This window comes from Anabas testudineus, chromosome 3 (assembly GCF_900324465.2).
Source record: "Anabas testudineus chromosome 3, fAnaTes1.2, whole genome shotgun sequence".
NCBI classification, from domain to species: domain Eukaryota; kingdom Metazoa; phylum Chordata; class Actinopteri; order Anabantiformes; family Anabantidae; genus Anabas; species Anabas testudineus.
This window is the reverse complement of record NC_046612.1, coordinates 5,130,133-5,154,815: the sequence shown is the minus strand read 5'-3', so window position 1 is coordinate 5,154,815 and position 24,683 is coordinate 5,130,133. Positions and strand designations below refer to the sequence as shown.

Here is a 24,683-nt window from a genome sequence, read left to right as displayed (position 1 = left end):
GAGTACTTTGTGGTCAGAGGGTATTGCTGGAAGAATTGGCATTATGACATGCCTCTTTAGAGATGTTGGTCGCGCCATAGAAATTCTAAATGTCTTTATTCGGTACTCTAATGAAGGGGTGGCGCTTCTCAAAGGCCTTTGGATCAAGTGTGTTCAGTCAATCAGAAGCTAGAAGACACCATCTCAGATGAGGATTAAATAGGAAAAGACAGTAAATTGGAATCTTTCAGCTTGTGATTGACTATACACACTGATCCAGGTAATCAGCAGTGGGTTGAACGAGAACAGTTGGAAAACACGTTTCCTGTCCCTGTCGTAATACGTTTAGGCTGAAATATGACTTTATTCTAACGCCTCTGTAAAAAACAGAGCTTTTCCCTTTTTTTGTACGTTTCCCAAAAAACAAGTAAAACTGCTAGCTGTGCACATTCAAAAGATTATATTTTGTCAAAGCATTAGCATTTTTCTCACATTAGGCATTTTGAAAAATGAGATGCTTAGCCAAACTGTTTGCATTTAATCTTTCCAGCTGTGTGTGCAGCACAACAATCAACTAACTCCAATGTGTTCAGTAACACAGCTATTAATTATCATGTATATCTAACATGATCAAATGTGTGTTGAATGTTTTCATAGCATTTTGTACTGTTCTGTCTGTAAACACAACACACATTCTGCATCAGTAACAGTATCACTATATTACAACATGGCGAGGGAATAACTGCAAACCAAGAGTTACGTTGCATTTAATTTAAAACATTATTCATTATCTGACATCAAGTATTTAAACTGCAGCCAAAAATCCAACACTGTTACACTTAATCAATCTTGACGCCTCCTATTGGTTTTTGATTGTTATGTTAGAAACCAATATGTACTCATTAACTTGTGTGATCTCTAGTCAATCTCTGTATTCTACTCCTCTGTTCATGTTACTTTCGGATAAGGAATCAATTTATTATAGTAAATATTATGTCAAATGCCTTGTGAAAAAGACAATCATAATTGGAAAAAGATCAAGGGCTAGATTTACTAAGAAAACAGCTTTGCACAAATGTGTCTGCAGTTTTCTGAGTTCGTAACTGCAACTTGTGTGTATTCAGTGTGTGATTTAGTAAGGTGCCAGCTCATTATGCTCCAGCTCCTGCGCCTGATACTGAACCTCTAAAATGCACACTGAGTGAAGGAGCACTCACAGGCGCACTTCAGAGGTGATAGTTCACCAAGCACAGAAAAGATCATAATTACAAAATATTTTATGTTTGACTTCACCTAAAAAAAAGTTACTATTATTCTAAAAAAAAAGTATGATATTATACAGTACATTATGTTCACTGCCTTATAATTTGGAGGCAATAAACACATCCAGTGTATTTTCTGCCTAGAACCAAGTCTCATGATCACAAAATCACAATCACCTTTAGTTAATGTGCCTTCGTCTATTATTTTCTCCCTTTGCACTCCCCTGCATATGCAATGAGGAATGAGCAAACTCGATATTTAAGTAAAAGTGCATGTCTGAAATAAAAATACTCTACTAGATGTAGAAGTACCACTCCAAATTCTTTACTCAAGTAGAGGTACTGCATAGCCCTGAACTAGGTACAGCTAGACAAAGAAAAACAATATAACACATTTAGAAAAGTATTGAATTTGACGCTTTTGATAGCATGAAAGCATTAAGTGTAGTCCATATTTGTTGGACTAATTCTCAAGAGTGAAGATTATGACAAAGAAAAATTTTATAAATTAATAAAATAAATAAGGTCAAAGTTCTTCTTACTCCAGTGTGTAAAGTGGTGCGCAAGTAAAATAAGCCTGTAACAATGGTGCTGATAACATTAGGTGCTGACAGCTCCATAATAATAAATCATAATTTATTATCTACATCTTCAAAATTAACTAGTAAGGTAAGATGTAAAATAATTGTAGTTTCAAAGTTGTAAATTTTCTCCTCTCCCACATGCAGTACTTGAGTAAATGTACCGTGTAATTCTAGTTCCTCAGCACCTCTGCACTGCAGACAAGACAGAAACGTTGACTCCAGTCTGTTACAACTGTGTCTGCTAAGAATGTGTCACTGCTGTTGCCCAAAAAACAGGCACAAAAGCCACAGTACAGTCATCCAGTCATGGTGTTTTCATCCTTCTGCAGAATCACACAGACACTGACCTTGACTGACTGAATATATAAGCAATATTCATATTGTAAATATTTTTACAATAATATTAAGCAGTGCTAAAAGTCAGTGTTATTACAGATTGTTATTACAATCTAATCATGGACGGACGTAGCCAATACTTTCAGTGTAATACTGATAAAACATTATAACCACATGCTAGCTTAACAATGCCCTCAAGCCTAATACCGACCTAAGAGACTTTGAATAGTTTCAGATGATGTCTATTTGACAGCATCAAGACTGTGGAACAGTTCACACAGCTGCTTCTGACGCTAAAATAGGCACTTGTACCCAAGAAGGGACTTATTAGGAATTATTAACCTTGGGAGCATCTGTAATTCTTTTTGTAGTCAGAGGTGTACATGTATGTCATATATAAAACCTTTTTATGAATTCCTTACATACATTGTGACAATCCTAAATAACATACTCCAGACCAGCTTTGTATCTTCTTCCAATGTATTTAGGTGAAACACATCTCACCCAATTACAGCTGATGTTGTAAGAATCAGTCAATACAAAGTCTATTAATAACAACGACAGAACATGGGTAATACATTTCTATTCTACTTTTCTACTGTATTTTGTTGTATAGCTATTGTGTGAGCATCAAAACTAAAGTTAGCCTTCAAATGCACCAATAATACACCATAGAAGGTTCGTTAGAGGGTTCACAGAAGCACAATTGATCCTTTTGTACCTTTGTTTCCCATGTATTCATTCAGCCGTGGATAGCCACTGCAGCAGGAGCACCATTAGCACTAATAGAGAACATGGGTAATAAACCCCTGCAGGGATGTTATTGCTTCTTACAACAATGTTTAAAACATCTAACAGCTACTGAAAACCTTGCTTATACAATTTAACTACATACTTGATACACTAACTTCTTGTTCATGTTACTTCGACCTTATTCTTGCACACCTAATATAATTAGGGACAATACATACCCTGACATGTTAATTGGACCAGCTGTGCATGGTTTGGGTGGGATTTGATGATTGTGTTAAGGGATTTTTGGGTTCAGCAGTGTAGACATGAAATGTACTTAAATTCTCATTTAAGATCATTTTTACATTTGTATCAAACAACAAGAGGAAGTAATTAAAGGATAGAAACTTCCCCAATTTTATTTAGTGAAGTTTCAGAATTGTTCCATCATTGTGCAGTGCTTCTGATGAATGCTTGAATACCATCACACCAATCTTACAAATCAAACACTGATAATCAGTCCAAGCATATGTACATTGCAGATTCAAGTACATTCAGTGTCTAAATCTGCAAATAAATTATGCATTCAAGGATGTTGTACAACCTGATTGGGATTGTTGTATTTGTGTGTGTGTGTGTGTGTGTGTGTGTGTGTGTTTGTGTGCCCACATACCTTGAGATAGTCTCCATCTTGCAAAAGAAAACTCTCAGCTTTCAGCCTGATTCCTTTGCCCTTTTCGGTAGTGATACGATAGATGCACTCATGGTTGTTATCATAGTTCGAAGGGAAGTTTGGAGAAAGGAGAATTCCTTCTGGTCCTAGTGACGAGGCTCCACACTCAGCTACAGCAAGAGAGTAAAGGAGACAGGAACATCGGCTCAAAATCACAGCAATTCAACTTTATTATCTTTTAGAAGTCAGAATATATGTGCTGCCTTGTTGTGTAAAAAGATGAGAAAAGTGCAAAACTCTTTTTCAACTAAGCAAACATGACAGTAATGATGATGATAATAATAAACCATACAGTATAACACAGATTAAAAGCACTTGTTTGAAATTTACTTCAAATGAGGCTGTAGAGACAAGCATAAGGGACAACAAAACACATCAAAAAGCAAAGCAATTAAACAAACTACAAAAGATTAAAAAGGGAAAAATTAAAATCATTGCGTAAAAGCAAGTCTGGATTAGTTTGTTAGAAAAAAAGGGCTTCTCAGAAATTATATAGAATTATCTAGCAGGTGCAGTGCCTATCAAACTTTACGAATTCAAATAAGTGGTACTTTGTGCAAATAGGGTTTTGTCATATGTAAATGAGGATAGAAGAAAAGGAGCGAGTCGAGCAGGCTTTTAACTCCCACTAAGAAGGACCACCACTACTTGGAAGGGAGAAAGAGGAAATGCAAGTAATGAGATAGACAAGAGAGAAGGCGGCGTGGAACAATATGGAATTACAGAAAAAAGATGTCGTGTTTATAAAATCTGAACAAATTTCACATTCAAAACAACATTTATGTAAATGTTCTGTAGCTTTTTAAAGCTGATCATAATATGATATAAGGAACATATATTCAAGAATGCTACCAGCAATGACTCAGAAATTCTTTTGAAAGTAAAGACAGCACTAAAGAGGGGTAGTGAGGGAGCAAAGCAGAGAAGAAAGGGAGAAGAAAGGGATGCAGAGAGAGCTGGAAGAGGAAGAAAAGAAGAGAAGATAGCAGATGAACCAAGACAGACAAGAGCCTTTTGAAAATATGCAGAGAGAAATTAGAAAAGGGAAAAGGGGAGTAACAAAAGACACAGCATTAACACTTTTCATAAAGCTGCTAATGCCCTAATTATCTGCCCAAGGACTGCCTAACAGAGGGAGAGGAGGAGAAACAGTTAGAAGGTTAGAAACAGAGCTAAAGAGAGGGACATTCGGAAAGAAAGCGAGGGAGAGAGATGTACCCAGTGCACACTGCCAGCTGCTGTTGCTCAGTTTCATCCCAGTCAGGCCTGATCTCTTGAAAGATAATGCTACTGTAGCAGTTTCTGCCTGCTTTTGGGAGCTTGATTACCAGCAGTCAACAGCCAAACTCTCATAAATTAACAGCAGCGGTATCAAAGAAACACGGATGCTCATCAAATGCCAGCGAGTTAACAACATGATAACATCCAAATAAAACCAACACTCTACTATTTAAATAACAGAAATAGTTTAAATTGCCATTGAGTCAGCAATAAAATACTGGTGGATTTCGACCAGGAAAATTCTCATGGTTTAACCATAGCCCCATTCCACTGGTGAATAAGAGACCAGTTATATTTAGAAATGACAAATCATCCCAAAGCCGTTAATACTGAAGGCAGAAATATTTTTAAAGTGTTGTTACAGTATAAACAGTATAATTGTTGAAATTGTTGAAAGAAAAAACTGTGGTACAGACTGTAATCGCTAAGGTAGGTAGGTTTAAACACTACTTTAAAAGAAAAAAACAAACTTAGTTTGTGTTTTATATAAACTATGCAGTATCAAATATTTCCTATTTTTGACTTCTTACCGATACATCGTGGTAGTGTGTTGCTCCAGACCCGCCTGCCTCCTCCCAGACAAGTGATCTTGCCGTCTCCCTCCAGTCGGTAGCCATGGAAACAAGAAAAAGCCAGCGAATCGCCGACTCGAAATCTGAACCCCATCCTCCTGCTGAAAGCCGGTACGCCAGGATCTTCACACGGCTCTAAGTCGTACTCTGTACATTCATGACAAATAAATAACATTTTTGATTGTTGTTGGCAAAATCTGCAGAAACTGCGATTAGCATTCAGTTAACCAAAACCGAGTAACGAAAGATAAACAGAAAGAAATGACATCTTTAAACCTAAAGTCAAAATGTTGAGAATAAATCAAGAAGTCAAACATTTGAGAATTAATTAAACTATTAACTTTAATGTGCATGTTTCTACAAAACGTCACGTGTAAATGAACCATACTTCAGAAATGGACATGAAATTTATTTTCTGGCGCTCAAACAAATGGTAGTAAAAAGTATTAAGACTTCAAAGAGATGTTCCAAAAACTGAATTTGTTCAGAACGATAAGCCACAAAAATTAGGAGGAAGAGGACACAGTTGTGTAAACTGAAATAGCTGCTGATGGAGAGGTGCAAAGTTTCAAAGCTGTGCAGCATCTGAAGGCAGCACGACACCTGTGCTGATAAATCTGAAGTCAGATTTAGACTTTGCAAATTATATTGGACTGAATGGATTCTTTTCTGCAGGAACCGTGCTTTGCTGTGAAGCCAATTGTACATAGTGACCAACCTTTGTTACTGCAACAACTTTGTTACTTCCCCACAGGATACAAACTGACCCGAAAAAGCACCCCCCCACCCCAATTGTCAAAACTGTTGACAGGGCACTTTGAACTGCAAACAAGACTGGATCAGGAAAAGTTAATCTGTACTAAAGGAAAGTCAAATTCTTGTCATTTGATGTGACAGTTACCTTTAAATCCCATGGACCAATGTTTTTTTATATATTTGATTTCAGACATTAGGTCATTAGCGTAAATAAACAGTGAGTTCGGCAGCCCCATTGAGCATCGTCTCATTTCCTACATGGGAAACAGTCCCAGAGGGTGCCATAGAAAAGCTCAGTGAACCAGCTGTTGCTACCCTTCAGGGGAAGTGGAGTAGTTAACCAGATGTACATTTACCAAAACATCCAGTTTGTCTTCATCATTGAAGTCTTTTCTCTTGTGAAACCAAAATATTACGTTTGAAAAGATAAATCATAAATCTCACATATGCATTAAATGCTCAAGTGTCTAAGTGACTTGATGCTGCCCCTTGTAACTGTTGGGAAAAAACAACTGTGAGGTACCAGCAGGTCCCCCACCAAGGTGAAAAGACTACAAGGTGAAAGACTAAATGATTAGTTTGGAATGGTACATTTGAGGAACTACCTCCAATAAAGAGCATGCAAAACTCCACAACCATCATACACACAGTGGTGGAGAACGTCCCCAGCAAGGCTAATGGTACAGTATCTTAATGCTGTACCATTATTATATTTTATATTTTATATATTTTATTATACCATGCTATTATATTTTAATGTCTGTGGCATTGTTTTTAGGTTCTACGTGCTAAAAAGGTGCTCACCGTTATTTGTCAGGCACAACAATAAACTGCACCATGTTAACAGAAGGATAGGATATCTGTTCAATCTGCCTAAACACGTAGGTCCCTGTCTGGTTAAAATGCAGATAATATCTATCTAACCTCGTCCCAGAGTCTTACCTGAAAAAGTGATATTAAAGCCTTCATAACTCATGGAAAAATCTGATATAAATCGTAGTTGAGCACTAAAGTTCCCAAACAATCCTGCTTTGACACTAGGAGGCAGCACTGAGCCAGTGAGTCGTGCTACCGGCGCCTGGAAACTCCCATCCTCTGTGATGGACAGGTAGTCGTGGTTTTCCTCCAGGTGGAAAGTGTGGAAAACCAGATGGACTCCTGGAAAATCCATGGGTGAAAAAACAGACAGATGGATGAATGGCGGTACAGATACACAGTAAAAGACATCAAATTAGTCAGAGATGCACACGAATGGCAGCAGCAGAAGAAGAAAGTTTTTCTTACCTTTCCCATGAGACACCTCTATAGTCCAAGTACAGTTGAGAGAATTAGGGTAGAAGTCAGGAAAGCCAGGAGACAGAATTGTTCCTGTTTTACCATAAACATAGCCTCCACAAAGAGCTAAAGAAAAAAAAAAGACAAGTAGAGAAGGAGATGAAATGTCTGCTTTGCAGGTGTACACGACCTTCTGCACTGAGCTTAAGACAAGATCGAACAATTGTTGAGTAGGCACCACACAATAATACAATTTCTCTCTCTAAGTGACCACTCTTAACGTTTTAATGAACTGAAAATTAAACCACATCTGGCTTTTTTGAATCTCAAGCACTGGAATTGCAAGTGAGTGGACTGGATGGTGCTAATATGTCCTTCATGCAAAAACAGTTTAAAATAGGATTAATAGAAGGATACACAACGATGTTTCTGTACTTTGAAAACTAAATGATAACAAAATGACTTATTTCCTAAAATTAAAAGAGGAGGTCAGATAAGTTTTCCATATAATGGGAGGTTATATCTCATTTAAGCTATAAGCATCAATGCTCACAAACAAACCAAGACACTTAATCCAAAGTAAGTAAATTCAAAAGCAAAAGCAAAGGAGAAACACACTAAAAGCAAAGTGCCATGAGAAGAAATGTTTCCGTTTTCTATGATGCAAATGCAAGATAGGGAGGAAAAGTTTTGTTTAGTGTTGTTTTTAAGTTCAGAGGAGTTTTATATGTTGGCAGTGCGGCTACTGAGGATGCAGAGGTACACAGTTCCTTCCACCATTGAAGGGGAGCTCAACAGCTTTGCTTGGGATCTTTTGCTGTGTCATGTAGTGACTACCAGTGGGTGAATGGGACTGTGCACCTGGATAAGGGTGCCCAGGTATGAAGGTACTCTTGAGGTGACCACTATGCAGAAGAAGGTGTGTGTGAACTTTAAGCAGGCAGTAAGCGGAAACCAGTGCAGATATATTAACAGTGGAGTGACATATGCTTTGAATAAAGGAAAAGGGCAGAGCTTAGAGGAGAAGAGAGAAAACATGAAAACATGATAATGAGAGTCAGCGGTTTGCTGACAAAAACTGAGTGATTACGTTGTGCATGTTATCAGACACTTAGACTCTACACAGAGCTAAACCACAGACATAGAACTGGAATATTCTGCTCTATTCATTTGGAATAGAGCAGAACAGAAAATACAATAGAAACGTAATATAGAGCAGAAGAGGACTTGCGGTGCATTAGAGACTGTTAAACTAAGATAAGATATTGACTCTTTGTTTCTCTCTCACTGTGCCTCCATTCCTTTCAATTCTATTCAGCACTTTTCAGTTAAATTTAATTCAATTAAAGTGTTTCAAGGTGTTTGACTGGCATGTTTTTTTTAGCTATGAAACAAACACATCCCAGACGATAAACTAAATTAGGCAATAAAATGTTTTCATCACTGTTAATGTCCCTCCTGTCTGATCGTTGAAGGTTTATATATATTTCAGTGCACAAAAGTCCATTTTAGCTCCTAAAATAAACACTGATGATTCTTTGGTGAAAAGGTTTGTACAACTATTTATTATTTTGACTTTATGAAGACAGATGTGGCGGCTTCTCTTATTTTTTTATTCTAATTTCTTCATGCTGAAGTTAATCCAGTGAGTTTATATACAGTTTCTACACTTCTCCTTCCTGATTTCTGTCGATGTCCTTCCCTGCCTTTCATTCTATAGCATATTTCTACCTAGCTGAAGTTGAGCTGAGCAGCTGTGACAACAGATTCTCTCCCCTCTGTCTTTCTGACTAGCTGACTTGTGTACATTGTGGTAACCACTGCCAGTATTTTTTCACTCCCATAGTTTTAGCTGACTCCCCTAAGAGTCAGCTAAAACTAGGACACTGACTAAACAATCCTTGTGCATGTCTGCATCTCTTGTATAAGTCTATGCTTCAGTTTATCAATGATTTGTGTGTGAATAGACAGACTGTTAACGTATGTGAGTGAGAAGGTGTGAGACGTACAACAATGAAGAAAAGGGAAAGAATAATACATGAAAAAAAAAAGACATGAATTTATCACAAATTTTAGAATTAAATCAGTGACTTACGAAAGCAGAAGCATAACGCTAAGCTGATATAGCTTGTTTTTCAGGGAAAGGAGAAATACATAAAGACGTTATACTTATTTCAACTAAATTTCTAATTCTCCTGCGTTTTCATTACTCGAAATTTAATTAACTCTGTCTTAAAGGATGCCATTTTTACCAAAAGTATTACAGTGACTTTGGTCACTTCTAACAAGTTGTTATCTTGGCACGACCCACAAACTTTAAAATGTCAATGTGAGTCTTCAATATTCTCCCTGACACATAAACCAGAACACTGGCTGCTCTTTTATCTGTTTGGTAATTTAGCTGACCTGCAGGAAAAAGATGAGCGGTGTAGGTTCAGCAGGCGTTGTGGTGTTGCTGAGAGGGAATGGTCTCTCCAAGCCGCAGGAGGACATTATGCCGCTTTGTTTTTTTTTATATGCAATGTTGTCAACATGATGAACTTTGGTGGCTATGAACTGTAGTGTCTCTGGAGGTAGAAGGAGCTTTGGCTTTTCCTGTTGAAATGTTAACTGTGCCTCTGAGACGATACTGTAAATAAGATCATTGTCACTAACGTGTGCATGTGTGCACATGAATTGCTTTAAGTATGGCAGAGGGAGTTTTTGAAGATGATTTCCTTTCTCCTATAAATTAATGAGAGATATCCAGGCTCTGTTTCTTTATTTGCACGAGTTTTTGTTAGCATTTCCTCTGTTAGATCTAAAACATGAAAATCAAAAGAGCTGGAAACTGTCAATAGGTAGTAAAGTAAAGGTATATTTATTTATTTTTAAAAAAATCTGTTATGTTAAAACCTACCTAACATGCAACTGGGGTTCTATGATCTGCTCTAAATGCAAAGTACAACACAATAAATTTTAGTCAAGCCTTACACACAGTTTCAGAAAACATGCCATTCTGAAATGGTGTCTTATAATGTGACAGCAGTCTGGTGAAATGGCATGCTTGGCTGAAAATTGAAAATGTCACAGTGGCCGTTAAAAACTGCTTATGTTATGTGACTGATACTGTGAGATAGATTGCCTCGGTATGAACTCACTACCAAGTTGAGACATCCTGACTTTGGCTTTTTAAAATTAGGTTCTTTTCAATAGCCAGATCGAATCGAATACTGTGTATTCATCACCCATGATAGCATGAGCTGGGGGAAACACTGAATGGAAAAGGCCCACGAGTGGCCACAGAGCATCTGTTTCAGTAGTGCCTATTGACTTGCATAATTTCACTGAGGTTGGATGCCTAGCTTAGACCATTGTGGTAATGTGTACTCTGTGGGGACTGATGGCACAATTAACGCTACGGCTGCCAGTTGCTCCTAGTGAAATGGAAAAATGCTGGGAATACTGTTTAATGTCCCAGTATGGACAAAATTGCTGTTGTCTCTGCAGGAACTTACCTCACTCAACTGTTCTCCCTATTACTCCCTGGATATTGTGGTTCTGCAGCTGCACATGTATGATGTAATCCATTTAACACTCACCACAATTCAAAATATAGTCTATGTTTCTAATGCATTACACTTTTTTTACCAAGCAAAGTTTATTGGTAATGGTTTCTCGAGAGTTTCATCATTCACAGTTGACTGCAGTACGGTGTAACATTATACATTCACAGTAAAGAGGATTGGGATTCCAAAACAGTTTAACTAGGTCTTTAAGTGAAGTTTGCATGTTTTCCTTGTGCCTGTATATCTTTCCTTCAACTCCTTCTTTCACAGACATGCAGACCATCCGAGGGTATACAGATCCAATGTCAGCTGGCAGAGCCTTCAAACTGCATCTTTGCACTAATAAGGAGGGACTGTACTGATGAAGGAAGGACAAATGGATCTGAAGAAAGTACTAAATAAATGTAGTCACTGTCTACATAATCTCTAAAGCTTACATCATCAATTGCACTGCTTTTTGTTGAAGATTAAATTCAGATCATGAATTTCATCATTTTCATTTGCCAAGCACATGATTCAGTATAGTTTTCGATAAACCTCGTTTCTTTAGTGTTTTGTTTCCAGCTTCTCAGGGGAAAAAAGACTTTGCCCTCTGAGAAAAGAATAAGGTGACAACATGTACCTGCTGTGCCAGTTTGAACAGGAAATTTCCAATTTATTTTCTGCTTTCCTGACAGAGGTGTTCCTGACTTTGACTTTTCATTTATGGCTAAATTGTCACCGTTTCTTACGTTCATAGACCTGAAAGCTAACTGTGTCCTACATTCCAGCATGTGAATGGTACTAAACTGTACAGTATATGGTAATAAAGGTTTCAACAAGACGGAAAAAACGAAAGAAAGATTCTTACCATCACAACTGGGCAGAGCATGACTCCACTGATGATTCTGCTCACAAACAATTGGCTCCTGATCACTTAGTGTGTATCCTGGGTCACATGTAAATGAGACACGGGAGCCAATTGAAAAGCTGCTGCCATGGCGACGACCATTGACTGGGATACCAGGATCGAGACAAGAGTCTGACTCCATTTTCACACCTAGGAATCACATCACATAAGCACAAATATAGAGTCAAGAGGGTGAATGTCTGTGTGTTTGGGTAATTACACCTTTTTAAGCTCATTTGTCCTAAGAGAACACTGAGAACATACTTGGTTGCTCTATATGCTCTGGGTGCCTGTAAGCAATTCAGAGTGTGTCTACACATTTCTATCAGTAAGTCAATCACACTTGCTTTCATATCTGATGCTGAAGCCTGCTGCAGAGCGGCTGTTGTCTGTAGTGAATAACAGGAAAAGGAAGTTGGATGTGGAAATCAGGAAATGAGGTGCTTGGGTGCCGTGGTATTCGCCAATCAGGGGAGAGGAGGCTGACGGGCCATCCCTGATTTCCAATGTGTCATAGTTGACCTCAGTCTGGAACCTAGATGAACACAAAAGAGGAAAAGGATTCACAAAAACCTGATGTGATGGTTGAAAAACAAGCTGCAGAAATCACTGACAAACTTTACAACAACAGACAATCTAAAAAATAACCCACCATGTAAATAAACAATTAATACCCCTGCACCCTCGAAATTTGCTTGAAATGCTTATGCTCAATCATACCCGATGAAATGCTTCTTAAGAGATGAAGATAACTTGGCCTTTACATTACTTCCCAAAAAAGGCAAATTTCAGCCAAAGCAATTTCAGGCTACGCTGCATCTGCTTGTGGTTTGCTTACAGAAACAATGTGCAAAAAGCTAACATTAATCATTTACTGAAACAGACACTCATCAGCTACATTCATATCTGACTAACTTATAATGCCTCTGAAAGACTAAACATTGTACTTGCTGACTGACTGCATGACTAATGCACAACAATCTGACTAATTGCCTGAGTAACACTTGTTGTATAATGGTAACAAACCTGACAAACATCCTTCCACAACCCAAACAATCTACCTGTCAAAGTGTATCTTCACAGCATGGTCTGCTTGCGATTCAATCACCCACTGGCAGCTCAGAGAATCTTTATAAAAAGAGGGCCAACCAGGAGACAGCAGAACACCAGTAGGAGCTGTGAGATGGCCTCCACATGGAGCTACAGGGAAATAAAGACACACAACCATAGACAGAAAAAAAATTAATCATTTTTTCCTATGTGTGCTCATATTTCATTGAGTTAGCACATTCATCATCTGCTCAATTTATTTAAGCTCCCTAATCCGTTCTGAATTTCTAGATATCATACATAAACATTTACCTTCAGAAATTATTCTGTGCCAATCTTGTTCTACAGTAAACATTTGTGAGTTGCTCATGTATGAAAAACAGTTAAATAATTATAGCATGAGGGGTGAAATCAAGTATGTTTATGTGTCAAATGAGGCCAAAAAATAGCTCCTCATTTCCCTGCATCTCAGAAGGCTGCAGGCAGAAATGCTGGCACATTGTGACACTGATTTATAGCAAAACAGTCACAAAATCTCACTTACGGCACATTAAAATGCAAGAATTGGCTTTCGTTGAGCCTAGAATTTATGTTATTAAAAAATATAGTACTGGAGCACTTGGTGATGTTATATTAGCTGTATTTTTATTTTATTTTTGAGTCTTGCAAATGGTACCATGCAGAATATCATGTACAAGAAAAAACATTTAGACCTTGAGTTCATGATCTGCATATTATCCGCTGTTCTTCCTACAATATATAATTTGTAATGGCTTATTTTTCTCACTCTTAACATTTCTTCTGTGCTCAAGTAGCTGATACCTTCACCCTTTTGATTGCTCTCATAACTCCCAACTTTAAGCAAGCTAAAAAAAAAAAGAGAGAAAATCACTCTCGTACTTTCTTTTACCCACTCTGGCTGAACTATATCAGCATGCTGCAGTCACTCTAGAAGTAAAACATAATTATCCTTCCTGTCTAACAAGAGGGATAATGTTTTTCCATACCCTATATTTAATAAGATGACAACTATATCGTCTTCTCCATCCCCTTTATTAACAAAAGGCAACATTTGATAATGTCATTTAAACAATACAATCAAGATGGAAGATATATAAAATAGACAAATATTCATAGACCAGTGGTTGCCTTCATAAAGTGCTGAAATAACACATTCACTGTCCTTTTATTATTACTTCCACATATAAGCTTATCTGCACATTGCGAATACATCTCTATATATTAGAGTTTGCATTTAATGAATGTTTCTCCCTGAATGAGTTTCAGCAGAACTTGTGTCATTTAAGATTATTGTTAAGAGCGAGAAAGATGTGTGCTAACAGGCTGAATAAGTCTGGGGAGACTGGAGGCTAAAGCAATTAGAAGAAGAAATTTATACCATTTCTAAGGTGCGTAAGCACACTTACATAAGCTGCACAGCAAGAGCCACATAGTTGAATGCTTTGTCATGTTACTATTCTGGCAAGTGGAACACTTTTGAATGATTACCCATTCATGCAGTGTGTGTGTGTGTGTGTTTGTGAGTGTGTGTGTGTGTTTGTGTTACCTTCACAGCGAGGTACAGCTGCAGACCAAACAACATTTCCCTCCTGAATGATGCATGTGACCTGATCTGACCCCTGGTAATATGACAAAAATAAAAGGCTTGTAACTTGTATTACCATACAATTATGAATTCTAATGATAATGATAAAACATTTTAACGGTACAATTAGTTTTAAATTGTTGTGTGATTTTTACCTGTGTCCTTATAAATCCTTGATCACAGCGAAAAGCTACAGAGCTGCCTAGCTGAAACTGGTCACCATATCTTTGACCATTGACAGGAACTCCTGGGTCATGACATTCATTCTGACCAAAAGCTAAAGAGAGAAAACAACATGATAAAAGTTCAAATAAGAGCATATAAATATAAAAACAAATAAAAAAACTGAATAAGCACAGACAAAGTGTGACAGAAAAAGATCAAATTAACACTGAAGGCAAACGCCATAGTAGAGAGACTTGTTAAGAGTAGTTCAGCATATGTGTGCATATCTATACTAATTTAAACAGTGTTCCCTGTTTAATCAATTTATTTCTACACCTAAATTGATTTAACAACAGAACACCATTGTGGTGTTACTGTCAGTGAATGTGACATCTCCACTGATATGGAAATATGGGAATGGAATTATCTACACATGGATTCAACCCTGTCATGTTTAGCTTATATTATCCCCATTCCAGAGATTAACCTGATCCTGATAGAGCATACACCCAGTGATTGGATATGTCTCAGGTTGATTAGCTACTGATGGAGAGGAAATGAGTGCAGGGAGAGGCAGAAGTAAGAGAGGCGAGAGTAAGAAGAAATGTGAACTACGCGAACATACGTAGAACGAGCAGTATGTCAAAAAACATAAGCCGAAGGACACAAATACACACATGCTGCATACAGTACACAATGGGTGCACACAAAATGACAATACACACACAAAAAATACAATTTTATGTGTAAACTCAGTAGGAAAAAGAGAGAAAAAGCCACGAGTAAAAAAAAACAAGTCTGGCTGTAATACTTGAGAATGTGATCTGAGTGTGTGTGAGACAAGATTGTGTCTGAATGAAAAAGCAAACCAGAAAGGAAATCTAAATCCGAGTGAAAGCCGGAGATCAGCATGATGGATTGAACAGAAAAGAAAATAAGGTAAAAAATAACAGTAATAGAGTTGAGACAGAAAGAAAGATAAATAAATAAATGTCAAACTTTTTTTGTCAAAGGGATTTATCTTAAAGCAAGCACACTGTGAAAGTGTAGTTTTGCACAGGCAAAAATGTGAGTTTTAAAAGGTGGGGTGAAGAGATTGTAAGTTTAAATTTTATTACATGTTCACACCATGTTGGAAACACACTGTGCTGCAATTGGGCTCTGCCTATCACAGCAATATCACAGTCCATAAACAATGTGACTTACTGGAACAGAATCACTTTAATACTGGTTAAATTTCCTAGTGGTGTCAAATGAAACAAGTAATGCTGCAGAAAGAAAAAACTATTTGTGGAATAATTATAGGTGCCATTACATAAAGAACATCTTAAGACAAAGTTCCCATATACTATAAAGCATTACCATTTACCATGACTATGAAGTCAGAAATTAATAACATTTATTATTTTCTTTGGATTCCGATGCACTGCACTTAGCACATAACTGCACAGACTGCAGTCTCAAAGTTGATATTTGAGTTTCTGACATTATTCATATAAATAGATACCGATATACCCACAGCAACACACATTGATATTCATATATGCATTAAAATGTTAATAGACCAAATTACTGAAACAGCACAAAGATGCCTGATCTTTCTTAAGTCCAAGTGTAGAATTTATTCGATCAGACATTCAAATTAAATGCTCTAAAAGTTTTACCACTATAAAACTATATGAATTAAGTTTAACCTTTGTCTTTCTTTAAGAATACTGCATAATATAAGCAGGAAAGGGGAAGGGGAGGATAAAGAGAATTTCTGTATTTGTACACTTTTACTTTTAGAAATGCTTCAGAGTTTTAAAAAAAAAAGGACTTAGGTGGCATTATTTTTATTCTAAATGTGCATCAAACCCTTCATTTGTGTTACGGTTGAGGTGAAAACAGCTGTTTTAGGAATAGAGATGGGACTTTTGTCTTAATAGACAAAAACACATTTAGGTCTTGTCAAATATCGTCTCCCGAGAAAACAGGGACAAGGTCATTTTGATGCAAAACCGCATGGAAGAATCACTGCAGTGGTTGGTTTAAAGTGAACAATGAAGACATAATAATTTATGTCTTACACTAGAATAATACATAAAAACAGATCAGTTGAGCAGAACTAGTCAATGTCAGCAGATGATAATTGTTAAGTGGGTCATGTATTCTTCTTCTTATTTTATTTTTGGTCAGTGTAAAGTAAACAAACTTTCACCTGAGTCACTTTTTGTATTTATATGCAAGTCTGGATAGCCCTTATAAATTACACATACTTCATACATTTTATATGAAGATGCAACTGTACCTATGCAGATACTTCAAGGTAGTACCTGAAACCCTTCATACCAAACCCACATATTTCTACCCTGATATGAACGGCAAACAACAAAATATGTATTTAAAAACATATTGCAGAACAGCTTTACTGGGATAACTCATGTAGAATCTATAGTGGGGCTCCCACGTAACATTCAACACGGTTTTGTGGACTACTAAATAGTCCTGTTTGTCAAAATTCTGCACAGCCATGCTAAATGAAGGTGCATTAACCTTAAATTACAGGACATGTGCTATGTGGAGAAAAGAGCAGAAATAACATATTGTAGAAGGAGTGAGGTTTTAAGTGCTTCTCCGGTCAAGAAGATAAGACCATTTCTACCTATTGAAAACATTCTGCAAATTGCAGCTGGATTGAACTAACTTTTCAAGAAGCCCTTCCTTTTCCATTACAAAAAGCTGACCTAAAAAAAAAAAAGAGAAGCAAACCTGCAGCTCATGTTTACTGCTCTCATTTTTAGATTGCTGAATACTTTTCTGCTATCAAAACTTCATTTTAGCTGATATAATGTCATGCTGACATTTGACTGGATAACTGCTTGCACACAGAAAATACACCATGACAACAAAACTGGCACACAAATTAATCCCACATCAAAATCATTTTAGAAAAGCATTTACAGAAGCATTTTAGTATTCTACTTTGTGACTGTTCAACATCTACGCATGTTCAAGCACATTTGTCTGGATATGGACAAAACTATAGTGAAACCCCCGCAAAACAAATAAAAACACATTTGACAGAAAACTGATACTACTGTTAGTAGTTAATAGTAGTGTTAGACTAAGGTGACTGATATGTAGCAAATTTAGACAAGATGAATGTAACCTGTACAGAAAGCAATAGACTTTAAATGTAAAACCTGCATGTAAAATTTGCATAGTCGAGACAAAAAGAAATATTTTGCAGACAATACATTTTTACCTAACTGTTGGCAATGTTTCATAGGGTTTCATAGACATTCGACATATATGTGGACACAGAGAGACAGATAGCAGTACGTACTGGTATAGCTGATATTGAAGCCTTTGCCAGTATTCGAATGATCAGACTGAAATTCCAATCTCATGATGTGTCCATTTGAGGCAATCTGTGACGGGACATCTTTTCCTGAGAATGTCCCAAATGTTGTTGGCTCAGACAGACCTAAAATAGAACAGAGTTGAGATGGTTTTTAAGTGACACATTTAATGGTGCATTAGCGCAACATTAGGCCAAGGACAAACTTAGAAAGTGAAGGAGTTATGTAATAAAACACACACACACACACACATACACACAAAAAAAAGTCCCAAGACACATCGTTACTAAAGGTAGGAAAAATGTTTTGATTGAGGAGTTCTTGAGTTTGGAAAAACCTCCTAATATGTTGCATGGATTATCGCAGATTAATGCAAATAAATTTCCAACCTTTTTCTACTTTATTAGTACTGAACTACTGTAGGAGTCATCGTGTCAGACTAAACTTCTGTAGTGAATAAACTCATTCATTCATAAAGTTCAACTGTTGGTGCTGATCCTGGCCTGACTACTCCAGTAGACTATTTGAGAAACAACATTTCATTGTTAGACATTTAACTTTTAATGGCGGCCACTTTTTGAAAGATGATTTGCTCTTCTACAATTAACTGTTGTAGTAGTGTCACTGCTACTGTTCATATTTCCTGACATTGTGTTTTAGAGACAGTGTAGTTTTATATACCGATAGTATAATGCATTTCCATTCACACTTTTTACTTATTATTAACAAATACGATGTACCTAAAATAACAAAAATTCTGATCTCTCATGTCTTTATTGAGAGCAACGGATAACAGGTGCTGGCAGTCTTATTTAAAATTAATTTGTAGGTGTGGACTACAGCTACTTTGACAAATCCACTCAAAACATTTAAGTTTGCTCGGCACAAGAAAAGTACTCTTATGTGAGCCATGCCTAGCCAAAAGGAGCTTTCAGAGGATCTACGATCAAGAATTATTTATTTACATAAAGCTGGAAAATGTTAAAAAGTGACGTTGAGATTTTATAAACTCACCAGTCTAAGATTAGGCAAACAATCTTCAAATGGAGACACTTTGGGACTGGCTACTCTACCAAAAAGTGGGTGACCAGTCAAAATGACCCCAAGAGCACAACAAACAGTCATCAGTGAGGAAAAGAAACTTCCCCACAGCTCGATGCTACCACCACCATGGTTCACTGTAGAGATGGTATTGGCCAGGTGGTGAGCAGTGCCTGGTTTCATCTAGACATGACATTTGGCATTCAGGCCAAAAAGTTGGATCTTTGTTTCATCAGACCAGAGAATCTTGTTCATTATGGTCTGAGAGTCTTTCAGGTGCCTTTTGGCAAACCTTTACTTGAGAGTGGTTTCCATCAGGCCACTCTACCATACAGGTCTGATTGGTGGGATGCTGCAGAGATGGTTGTTCTTCTGGAACACTATCTCTCCACAAAGAAACACTGGAGCTCTATTATAGTGACCATCGACTTCTTGGTCACCTCCCTGACTAACGTCCTTCTCTCTCGATCTTCAGTTTGGCCAGGAGGCCCACACTAGCAAGGGTCCTAGAACTTCTTTCTTTTATGGATGATGGAGGCCACTTTGCTTATTAAAATCTTCAATGCTGCTAACATTTTTCAGTACCCTTCCCCAGATCTGTGCCTTGATACAATCCTGTCTTGGGGGTCTAACAACAATTCTTTGGACTGGATTGGTTTGTGCGCCTGCATGCAGTGTAGGAGTGTATATAGACAGGTGTATGTCTTTCCAAATTATGTACAATCAACTGAATTTCCCACAGGGGCACTATCAAAAGATCTCAAGGATGGTCAGTGGAAACAGAATGCACCAGAGCTCAATTTTGATTGTCATGGCAAAGGCTGTGAATATTTATGTACTTTAAAATTTTTAGTGGTCCACCAAAAGGCCTGCCAGATTCTAATTTTAGAGCAAACCAGACAGTGTGCCACAAAACTACAACAAAGTGCTCTCTTCTAAAGCTGCATTTGAGTAAATCACAAAAACACCTGACATTAGGAGACTGTGGTGGCATTACCTTGTTCACAGTACCTATCATCTCCCTGGGTGATACATAATTGTAATAAACGGCTGAACCTGGCTGCTATGTTAACATATGCTCTGACATTAAGGCATCACTATAGCCATTGAAGGACCCACTGTGTGCCACTTGAATGGCCCCGAAACCATTACAACTCCCACACTGGCCCATACAGCTGTAACTATGCATCACCTCATTTCTGTGAGACATTTGTGTCATAGCATAGGACCATTTACTGAAACAAATGGTTACAAACTTTTGTTTGGCAGAATACACTCTGGAGCTGCTTCCCAGTGATCCAGCGACAGATTCAGTGGGGAGAGCAATAAAACCCTAAAGGGCTACACAGAACAGAGGCCACGAGGCCCATATCAGTGAGATATGGAATATACATAATGGAGAAGGAAAGGAATGCCATGCCCTGATATGTACTATAAAAAGGACAGAACAGGGGGCTTAGGTGGTTGATGGAAAGATCAATCGTCACAGCCAATAACAGCAGTTCATCGCAAGTAGAAAAGAACATTATTAACCAGCAGCACCAGAGTAATGATCAACGGGAAGTGTGAAAACTCGTGGGATTATAAAAACCATTTCATTGCCTTGATTAAATGCAATTGGAAATTTATTTGTGTGTGATTTGTGATTATAAATGTCAAATGACTTTTATAAGCTATCAAGATGCACAATTTTAGTCCACTGCTAAACCTAACACAAAGCTTGTTGTTGTTGTTGTTCATGGCCCACCAGGAGCCTACCTGATTGTTTTTCTAGAAGAAAACATGGCTTTTGCCATCTGACATTTCCTGTGGTTATCCACTAAGGAATCATCTCGCACAAAGCATGTTTGATGTAGTGTATTATTAAGTTGTTTATTGATTGACTTTGAGAATGTGACACTCCCAATTCGAGCAACTCCATTTTAGCTGTGTTAAAACTGTCAACTACAATTGTGTTTTCTGGTACTTCTAAGGTTTAAATTGAGTGTGTGTGTTGTTATCTCATATACATATTAATTATTTACACATACAAAATTTTCAAAAATTATTGATTTTAAGGTTTTGAGGAAATAAGCAAGGTCTTCACGCTTAAAAAATTAAATCCACACAGAAACTGAGATGTAACATATCAGTCTCTCTGTTCTCCAGAAACCCATAAGCTCTTTTACTTCTTTACTGCAACATTAACAAAAGACCAGGAGCAGAAAGAGAACCAACACGACAATATCTGAAATAGTGACGTGTGCGATATCTTATCTAAGTGGAGAGGATTAAGAAAAAAAGCCTTTTGTATGAGTCTATAACTATCTTCTTTTATTGTATATTAGATGACAACCGGAGCTTTTTGATTTGGTTAGCATTTATATATTTTTCAAAAGCATATAATAAAGCTCCGGGATGGATCACATAACTATTTTCCAGTTCAGGAGTTTTATCAGTTATTACTGTGGTTGTTTGGCTCACGTTTGCTTGCCATTTGTTTCTAGTTCAATGTTTTATTGTCCAAGAATATAAAAGACCACCAAGTCACAAAAGCCATGGCCATATTAAACACTTGTGAACAGAAAGGCCCTTTGGTTTGTTAGAAATGTTTATCTTATTACATTGGGGATACACATTTATTTTTCTCCTGGATTTAAGCATCTCCAGTTTACGAATTCACATTTTAAAAGGGCATAAAAGCAAACTGGTATATATTTTACTACATTGGCCCCATAACAGAAAACACTACAGTTTATTGTCACATCTGATACAGTTTGTTGCACGAGAACAGTATATTAGACAATTTCGGTCAATCAATGATGTACTACAAAACATGAATAAGCAAAACTTGAAGTCATGTGACCAGTGGTTGTGTCTGTGAAGATCTGCTCATCCAGACATTGGAACTTTCAAGAACTTCAAGTCCAGTAGCTTCAAATTAACACTTTGGGTAATCACCTTTTAAATCACTCACCAGATATATATTTTTAAATACTACTAAAATGCTGTTGCTGCTGTAGTGCAGCACTTTAGCTCAAAATGATTCATTAATATATTCTGTGTGATTCTGAAAACAAGAGTTTTAACCTCTAACTCCCAGTAGTTAACCTTCTAATCAATTAGTAACCATTTGATGGGAAGTATTAGTGAATACTGATCCTTTACAAGATATTTAGAACCAAAATCTGCCCACATTTGAGGTGGTAGCTATCCAATAACCAATAATCCAATAACACAACTGTTGCTGTACTAAAGAAATGTACATTCCATTAGTGAACAGCAACACTTACCTTTCTTAATCTGACTATAATATTTACACAGGTGAATATAGTCAATATCACAAAAGTTTCAATGCCATGATTAATTTCCTTGAGGCATGACAGCTATAGAAGCTTGTTGTCTTAATTTTTAGTAGACACACAGTGTAGCTTCTATGTGACAGCAGAGATTTATCACCAAGGGGAAGAAACTGGAAGACATCAAAGCAACAACTTTAATTTCAGTTTGCCCAGTGCAACAGCAGTAATTGCCCTGCAATTTTAAAAATGTTGCTCCAAAAACATCCCTGTAGAGGGACAGTTTTACAGCAGTCAATTAAACACAACTTTATATTTAATGACCAGCCAGTCAAACAAGGGCTTTACTTCATTCAATTTAAATCAATAACCTTTATTACAAAGGGGAGCATCTATCCAACTGTGCTGTGTTCTGTGTGAAGTAGAAAATTATTTTTGTTTAAACAATTTAAAAAACAACTAGCTTTTCATCCACCCAGTTTGCCAGACAGACATTTGCTAACCAAATCCAATCCTCGTGTTAATTAACATGTCTGATGTTAATTAGAAGAACAGCACAGTAAAAATAAATGTTACAATAAAACAGTGAAATAAGCAGTAATTACCTTCATCTTTGACCACCAACCAATCGAACTGTGGCTCCAAGTCAAAGTCAGAGAAAAGGAGATGAATGCGGCTTCCTGGTTCCGAAATAATCAACCACACACAGTTCATATTATTTCCATACTCCTCGGGGTAGTTCGGGGACAATATAGTCCCTGATGGAGCCGTGAAGTTGAAGAAACATGAAACTAGATAAAGGAAGGAACAATGATGGAAAGAGGATAAGCTGACTGAATTTACGTAATGACAGAAATTCACAGCATAAACATTAACACAAACCACAAAATGTGCACTTACAGACACAGCTGGGTTTATTTCCAGACCACTGGTTATTGTGCTGACATGTGATAGTTCTTTCTCCCACAAGTTCAAATGCTGACTGACAAAAGAAGGTCAACACATCACCGTGTTGAAAGCCATCACCGCTACGGCGACCAAATGCTGGCACCCCAGGATCACCACAGCCTCCCCGTTCAATCTCTGTAACACACAAACACTCATGTTTTATGCTGATAATTAATGTCAACAAGTGACATGCTGACATTCAGATAAGGAGTTGTCTGAGAGGTGAGGGTTACAGTAAATAGTAATGACATGCATACATTGATTTTTAGATAATCAGTATGTGAAGTTTACAGTGATGTAGTCATACTCATTCTCTTATATGCTGCCACCTCTCAACATCACCAGCTCTACATACAGTATTTGTCACCACACTATGTTTTTCCACCACTTGTCTCAGATTTTCTAAGAACCATGTGTTTGCATCACAAGAAAAAACATGTGAAAGCATCTGGCAGTTGTACAGCTAGTTTTGATGCATGTGCTGTGTGAATAAAAATACGCCTGACCAAATGTAGCCTGAGGGGCCTCAGAAAATCTACTTGCACTTTGTAGACCCTACACTCTACAAAACATGCCTGCAGAAATATACATACCCCATGCAGAGTTATGGTTACAGTTAAAATTCATGTATTTTTCTCATTGGTCTAGACACCACCTGACCTCATGAAGATCCACTGGGAGGAGAGAGGACATGTTAAATACTGCTATCTTTGGTAGGGTGGCAGAAGCGCTAACTGAGTGGCAACAGGTTGACTTACGTGAAAAATGTGAAGTGACAAAAAATTACTGCATTACTTACAATAATGTTTATTTTGCTGCAAGAAGAAACTAAAAAAGCTAACATGTCTGGTGTCTTTTTACATTGCTGTGAAAGGAATCAAATCCAACCTCTGAGAAACTCATTCTATTGTTCCCCTTCTCAAAGCTAATTGTCATCAGGGTAATTGTAGTGCAATTCAGCTTTAATTGTGAAAGGCAAAACAATAAGTGGAGGCACACAGGTGGATGCAAACACACACTGATCCATGCGTACACTTGTTAAGTAACCAGCAGGAGGTAAAAATCAAAGAGAGGAACACTAATGGTTGTGACACTATATAAAATACAACCGCTTCCTGTATAAACATTTGACACACGCAGCCTCTCTCTCCTTTGTTTCATTCTTTCTTCCTTTGTCCGTCTGTCCTGTTGAAAATTGTCCCCGTCCTCCCCATCATCTGATTCAATACACAGTGCTTTATTGGCATGAGTGTCACATTAGTAGTGCTGCCGCACTGGCCTGCAAACATATTCTGTTCATTTTG

General features: G+C 37.4%; 1 protein-coding gene across 1 annotated transcript in view; it reads right to left on the bottom strand.

Annotated features, from left to right (window-relative positions):
* LOC113174926 (CUB and sushi domain-containing protein 1-like) overlaps positions 1–24,683 on the bottom strand; it is a 330,106-nt gene that overhangs the window by 95,681 nt on the left and 209,742 nt on the right. Inside the window, exons 13-24 of the mRNA XM_026379140.1 lie at positions 23,332–23,514; positions 23,037–23,222; positions 18,097–18,237; positions 14,759–14,880; positions 14,565–14,637; positions 13,009–13,147; positions 12,295–12,482; positions 11,909–12,097; positions 7,520–7,636; positions 7,178–7,393; positions 5,438–5,626; positions 3,567–3,736 (exon numbers count right to left, since the gene is read on the bottom strand). Of these exons, the coding sequence (XP_026234925.1) occupies positions 3,567–3,736; positions 5,438–5,626; positions 7,178–7,393; positions 7,520–7,636; positions 11,909–12,097; positions 12,295–12,482; positions 13,009–13,147; positions 14,565–14,637; positions 14,759–14,880; positions 18,097–18,237; positions 23,037–23,222; positions 23,332–23,514 (1,913 nt within the window). The remainder of the gene's footprint in view (positions 1–3,566; positions 3,737–5,437; positions 5,627–7,177; positions 7,394–7,519; positions 7,637–11,908; positions 12,098–12,294; positions 12,483–13,008; positions 13,148–14,564; positions 14,638–14,758; positions 14,881–18,096; positions 18,238–23,036; positions 23,223–23,331; positions 23,515–24,683) is intronic.